This window comes from Ambystoma mexicanum, chromosome 7q (assembly GCF_040938575.1).
Source record: "Ambystoma mexicanum isolate Mex_15411 chromosome 7q, UKY_AmexF1_1, whole genome shotgun sequence".
In the NCBI taxonomy this organism is placed as follows: Eukaryota; Metazoa; Chordata; class Amphibia; order Caudata; family Ambystomatidae; genus Ambystoma; species Ambystoma mexicanum.
In genome coordinates, this window is record NC_090941.1 from 335,669,822 (window position 1) to 335,676,926 (window position 7,105).

General features: G+C 41.0%; 1 protein-coding gene across 1 annotated transcript; it reads right to left on the reverse strand.

Moving 5' to 3' along the window:
• Positions 1-204: 204 nt before the first annotated feature.
• Positions 205-540, reverse strand: LOC138528044 (small ribosomal subunit protein uS4-like). Its single transcript, XM_069639477.1, is given in 1 exon segment — positions 205-540. A coding segment is annotated over 1 exon segment (336 nt).
• Positions 541-7,105: the final 6,565 nt, after the last annotated feature.

Genomic DNA, 7,105 nt, shown 5'->3' on the forward strand with positions numbered 1-7,105 from the left:
AGTCTGACTGTGTACGGTGTGTTTGGGCATGAAGAAGAGGGAGTTAGTTTTGGGGAAAGAATGTATGGGTGACCCATTTAACAAACGACTGCATTGGAGATTACACTATTAATGTCACTCCATCTGAATATCATACCAGATGTCGGTGTTTCTGTATTGTATGTTTCTTTGCTATAAAAAGGAACAGATCAGTTTTATGTTGTTTCAGTTATTTCTGATTGCCTGTGTTTGGATAGAGAGCCTACATATCACTTCTTGATGATCTATGGTAAGCACAAAAATGCAGCCATCATCCAGCACACCAATAAGCACCAGCACTTGCATCACAGAATTACCTTGATTGAGAAGCTTGGCATCCTTCTTGTCCACAATCAGAAGATCTGGGGAGGTATTGCAGATTTTGGCAAGGTTGCTCTTACGTTTATTACGTAAGCCATATTCACCAATGAAGTCCAAATTCTGGCCCACATGAGATATCTCAAAGAGACGTGGTTGATTGACATAAATCCTTCAGCACACCTAGCTTCTGGAGATGGGCATTTTGGCCTACGAGCCTCTGGGATGGCCCAAGGATATAGGAGGATCGAAGATCTGATAGAAGAATTGGCTTAACGGGAATAGTGCCAAAAATTGAATACCTGATGAATAATAGAACGTTTGAAAAATGTGACTGCAAGAGCTTAATACTGCTTTTCACACATTGGCTGTGTTATTTTTTCTTTTTTAGATCGTATTTTCTGGGGCATACTGTTGACAACTTTGTCTGTGTTACCAGATGACCAAACATTGTCATATGTAAAATAGGTTGGATGTTGCATAACACAACAGGATAATGATACAACTATTGATTCCAAGTTAATTGTAATCTTCCATTGGGTAAGCAGTAAATAAACCTTTATTAGGAATGTAAAGTTCCATAAAAGATTCAACAAAGACATACGTTAAAACAGTTGAGACACAAAGTCCATTAAGCATCAAAACAGTTCAAATAGGCATGAACTTCGGACTACAAATTCATATCACATTTTGAAATTCATCAAACTATTAATAACATTTCATCATTTATATAATACAGTAAGGAAATAAAATTAGGTGAAATAGACTAAGACAGGCATATTCTATCACATTCTCATATTCCTGAAGCAATCCAATGCTCCAAGCGCGTCAGCATCTCCTTCCCACTGCCCGGGACCTCTTGCTCCATGTTATTCCCACTAACAGGTGGCCCAATGATATTTCCAGGAAGCAACTCTCAAACCCTGTGTTGCGCCCAGCCTCTGACTTCTCCGCCAGTAATGTTAGCATGTGCCACACTCAGATGGAATTCTTAATCATAGCTTGCGTCACATCTAGACGGGATTGTGAATGTTAGCATGTGCCATACTCAGATGGAATTGTTAATCTTAGCTTGCGTAACATCTAGACGGGATTGTGAATGTTAGCATGTGCCACACTCAAATTGAAATTATTAACCTTAGCTTGCGTCACATCTAGACGGGATTGTAAATATTAGCATGCACCACACTCCGCACAAACTTCACTGCACTGCAACAACAAAAGAAACCACACATAGGCTCGCACAACAGCACACAACGACCACCGACCGTAAAACACCCCAAGCTCAGCCAACGGACCCACCGGGCTGAGGCCGCCAACAGCACATCACTGCTATCTTGCACTTTTCCAGCTTATTCCCACTAACTCACCCCCCCCCTCTCCCTTTTTCCGAGCCGCCAGAGCGCCAGGGGACCACTCCGGTGGTGATAGTGTGTGGTACAAATATCCTTTAACATTAACATTAACATGTGCAGATAGTAAAAGTCCACTGGACACTATCTTAAACCAAGGATCTGTAGAGGAGTTAATAACTTACTGCTAAGAGTAATGTACCAGGGACAAATGAGAAGAACATGCATATTTGTCTCTAAAAGGTACTAATAAGGTACTATTACACTTGCAGGTGGGATCATTATGGTTAGACCAATGCCTTCTGTTGGCTGCAAAAGGCAACTGTTATCAGCTTCTTTGCTGCTATATTGTAAACACAATACAGATAGAATGTGTTGCTAAAATAGAAATTTTAAAATGGTATGAAGGCCCTTATGCTTGCTTCATCCTTCTCATTTAATTCTGCTGAGTTAATTACTTATTATTAAACAGGCCTAATACTCATTTCGTTTGTGAGGACAGAACAGAACGTGGATTATTCACCAAGTTGTAGCATCCAAGGCCACGGGGGGCTTGGAGGAGGTTATGTTCTGACATATCCTCTTTGTCTTACCTTTATTGATAGCAGTGAAAACACATGTTGGCTGATGGGTAATTTCCCCCCCCCGCCATAAATAAGTGAAATTAATTTACTTTGATATTTTCATTAAGACCGATAGTTCTATTTTCTGAAAAGAATATTATTATGCAAACAAGTGTAAACCTGCATTTTGCATTAGGCTAGATGGAAACAAATAGTTATAACTCGATCTGAGGAGACATTTTGCTGCTTAGCACTCAACCACCACACACGAGTTGGATTCAAAACTTGGATTCACTGTATTTACTGTAGAGTCACGCTCAATAAATCCAATAATTAAAAACAGCTCAGAAAACAGATCCAGCTTTTAGTTATTTACAGAAGAGGGTTTTCATAGAGTTGTGCAAAATAGGAATAATGCATTAAACAGTAACATACATTTAGTCAGTTATACATAACAACAATAAACTTCCCATCAAGACATCCTTCAACCTTGAGAGGAATGGCTTAGTAGCACCCTGCTAGGCCTGTAGAATTACACTCTTGCCTACCCACATGGCAGATTGCTCCATCATATTTAGCAAGTCACTGTCCTGAGAATGGCATCCACGTGAGCCTTATTCCTGTCCTCAGGTGAGAATGCCTTGCCCTCATCTGTGCCATGACAGTATCTGTCACTGGGCATGTGTAAGTCCTGAGTGGAGATTAACATGAAAGCCACACAGCTGTCTGTCTTTTTCCACGGTTTCTACCATCCAGCTATAGCCTAGCGTGGTCTTGATGCATAACATTGCTAATCATGGCTCTGGTGCTCTTCTGGGCATCACAGATGCATGACCCGCGCTCGTGAAAACAGAAAAAACTGTCAATTTCGACAGTCCCCCCCTTTTGAGCTTAATAGCACAACTATCCCATATGCTGTTTGGATTTGTGTTCCATTTTAACATCAGTTAATCCCTCTATCTCTGAATGTTCTAGACACCTAACAGATCCATTACCTCCTGTCTCTGTCTGTTCAGAGATAATCATTTTAGTCAATCACATTAATTGTAATGAATGAATGAAATGAAATTGCTTTTAAGGAGCACAAGAAGAAAGAGACTCCAACTTAGTGGGCAGTTCTACCTCGAAACCCTTTGTAGAGGTTTCAGATAAGTATCTTCCCTTTCATTATGTGTGCACAGAGGTCCTATAGGCGGAAGTCCACTTCTCTCCACTACTATGAATTCTGAGTTACTCCACCAAAAGTCAATTCCTGCACAAAAACTCCAATAAGGTGACCATTGCAGTAGCAATTAGAGTCAGCTTTTATTTGTTTGCAGATGTAGAGAAATGGATGGAAAACCTGTTAGAGTATCCCCCTTTCTAGAAAATGGCCTCCAAACACTGATTTCTCAACATTTCTAATGGGTTTTACACAAGGAAGATCATGCATAAAACAGTAATATACATTTAGACAGTTTCACTAAAACAATGCACTTCCTTTCAGAACATCCTTTGACATTGAGAGGCATTGCTTTGTTTTTATGCTTGTAAAAATCCTCTTCTGGCTACTTAATTAACACAAAACCCCCACCCCCCTGCCCACCTCAACAAGACACACTCTGGAGATTGACAGGCATTTGACCCTTATTCCAGTTCTCAGGTGAGAATGCCTTGCCCTCATTGGTGACGTGTGGATTTGGATCTGTCACCGAGGATGCCCAAGACCCAATCAGAGATTCACATCACAGCTGCATAGTCTTCTGGTTATTTACAGTTTCTGCTTGCCAATCGGGATCTCTTGCCAAATCATCTTGCTAATCATGACAATGTTGCTTCTCTGTTCAGTGCATTCTCTTCCTCCAAAGCTAATAGTTAAATCGGCCAATGTACGTAGAACTAGGCACCAGTAAATGTCTGTGCCAGGACACTGCAATGGAGAGGGATCGCTAGAAATCCTCACTTTTCTATGGAATTGATGAACACTTTGAATGGAAGTGGTGTTTCAAAGACCAGATGACTTCATGTAGATGGCCTTAGAGATGTCCGTATATTTTACATTGATTCTTGTTCTACCAGCTGCAAGATGAAATTCCACTGCTCAAATGCCTACTGCTATTCACTGGCATAACACAAAATTCAGGAGCCCATGCAAGCCCTGCTGAAGGCTACCCCTTTAACTGCTTGTAAACAACTCAAGCCATGGCACAGACTCCAGGCCATCCTGGCCCACCATGAATGTGCAATTCCCAAGATGATCATGCTGCCGCAGGTGCAATCCACATGCTGCACACTAGCTGAAAGATATCAGTAGGTTTTTGAATTAAACCATATTTCTTTCTCCGAGTACAGAACCTGAGAGAGTGGGCGTGCATGCCTTGTGGAGTTCAAACATACCAACCACCATGGTGAATGGACAATACCATTATTATATGCTTAAGAGTGGTGGAAAAAGTTTTTTGGTGACAGTGGCTCTTGAAGGGGCACTTGCATTTTAAACAGTTCAAGGTCAATGATTATTATTATTATTATTATTATTTTAAATGTCAGGGCATTAACATAACTAATGAATTAAAATCAGAGAGGGAGTGTAGCGAGGGAGCCCTAAAAATGTAAACGTGTTTGGGATGTTCTTCCTCCAAGAACTTTTTAAAATAATGTTCTGAAATGGTGCATTTTGCAGTACAAAGAAAAATGGTGTAAAATGCAATACAAAGTACTATTTACAATTGATTATCTAGGGTACTGCATAAAAAATGCATGTCACCAACAATACACAGGAGCATTTTTCAACATGCTCATGATGCATGTATCCACAGGATATACCAGAATTACCATGTAAGTCACCTTCATGCAGCTGCACACAGGGGATATGCCACTATAAATCACCTCATCAAGCTGCACTTATCATATATACCACGAGTCCCAGTTTAAACCACTTTGGTGTAGCAGTCGCAATCTATGCCAGTTTTGTAAATCACTTTCATTAATCACTTTCACAAAACTGTGGCAGTTTGGTCAGTGTAGATAACTTTATTGATAATGTGCGGACAATCTATAATGGTATTGCCACTTAAATCACTTACTTGAAGCTGAGGCTAGTCTATAACAATGTATGCACTGTAAATCACCTGTATGCTGTTGTGGGCAGATTCTAATACAACAGTATGAATAATATAAACCACTTTGATCAGGCTGTCACCACAATCTATACAAGTGCAACCACTGTACATCATTTTCATGTATGTTTATATTTTATTTTATTGTTTATAGGAAGAACCTACCTCAAGAGCACCTCAGTGATTTACCACAGAATTGTGCCAGAATTGGGCTTGGCGCTGTATACCATAATGCAGTAATGTTGATGTAGGGATAGACGGATTTATATTCCTCTGGCAGCTATTGTTTAAATAGCCATGTTTTCAGTGTTTTGCAGAACTGGAAGATGCTGGACTCATCCTTAGACGAGAGGAGGGGGAAGTCTGTCAAGGAGGGGCAGAGCCCAGGGTGGATGACTTGGCATGGTTCTATTTGGTTTTGAGGCATCAATGTGACCTTTCATTTGATCCATTTTGTTAATGAAGAAGCTGTTTATCGCATTGCATCTCTCTTGTGGAGCCAGCACCTCGGGTGCAGGTGTGGGCTTGGGGCAGTGCTAGACTACTTCAAATAAGGTGTTGCTCCTCTTTGAAGCTGCCTCAATGGTGGAAATGTATTAAGCCGACTAAGCCTTAGGGATCTTGTGCCTATGTTGGATTCACAGAGATTTGAGCAATGAGAGGTCCACTAGGTTGCATGTTTTTGCCACTGCTTTTCAACGAATCTGCTAGAGCATTTGTTTTCTGCAAGCTTGGGTGTGTACCAGGGTGGAAACACTTTGACTTGGTGAGACTAGAGGTGCGTGGGCATCCACTGGTTGTTTGGCAAGGTGGATAAATGTATCCAGCAGTGTCGAGGCATTCCCTGTGGTGGGGAATAATGTGAACATTGCCTCCGTTGTGTCTAGGGAGAAATTCTTGAACAATCGATGCTCAGTAGCCAGGTGTTTGGCCTGACCTTTGTGTGCCAGCCTTGTGTGTGATATGAGAAGAAGGATTGCAACATTGGTCAGTCCTGTCAATTGGAAGGAGATTTGAGCATGAGAGGATTAGCCAGGAGGTGAATACTAGATAGGGCATGTGACCTTTGACATGGTTGTGTGAAAGTACACTCTGGGCAAGGTCCATGGAGTCTGTCAGAGAGAAGAGGGAGTCACGTAAGTGTTTTGCTGGTTGGGACTCGGGGATGTTTTTTAAATTTATTTGCATTTATTTATAAAGCATGATACAAAAACCACAGAGTCATACAAGCGCTAAACCAGACAAAAACAACGAATAGCAAAGAATCAAATAAATAGGTCAAGGGAATCAAGTATCAAGCTACAGTTCGAGGAACCCATAGGAAGATATTGACACTGTTTTTGTTTTGAGAGCACATTTTCTTCTTGATGCTGTTGCGCTGTAGTATCCATGAGTTAGAAGAAAAGAAACGCTGGTTTATAATGGCCAGAGTCAGGGCAATTTTTATCTTGTGTAATGAAAATCAACCCATGTGCACTTATAATGGCATTGACTCACCAGGGTAGGTTTCAGAGGCTAGAAACAGGGCCCCCGAAATCTCAGAGGAGAATATTATTAGAGTTGGAAACTGTTGCAGAGGAAAGAAAGTTAGAAAGCTTATGGATGAAGTTCCTACTCCCTTGGGTTGACCTGTAAATAAGGTGGAATGTAACTGAGTGTTTTTTGAGATCGAGAACTGGCATGACAGATAATCAAAGGAGCTTTGTGTGAGGGTTGGGATTTCCGTACAGGGCCAGTCAATCTTATGGATGACTGC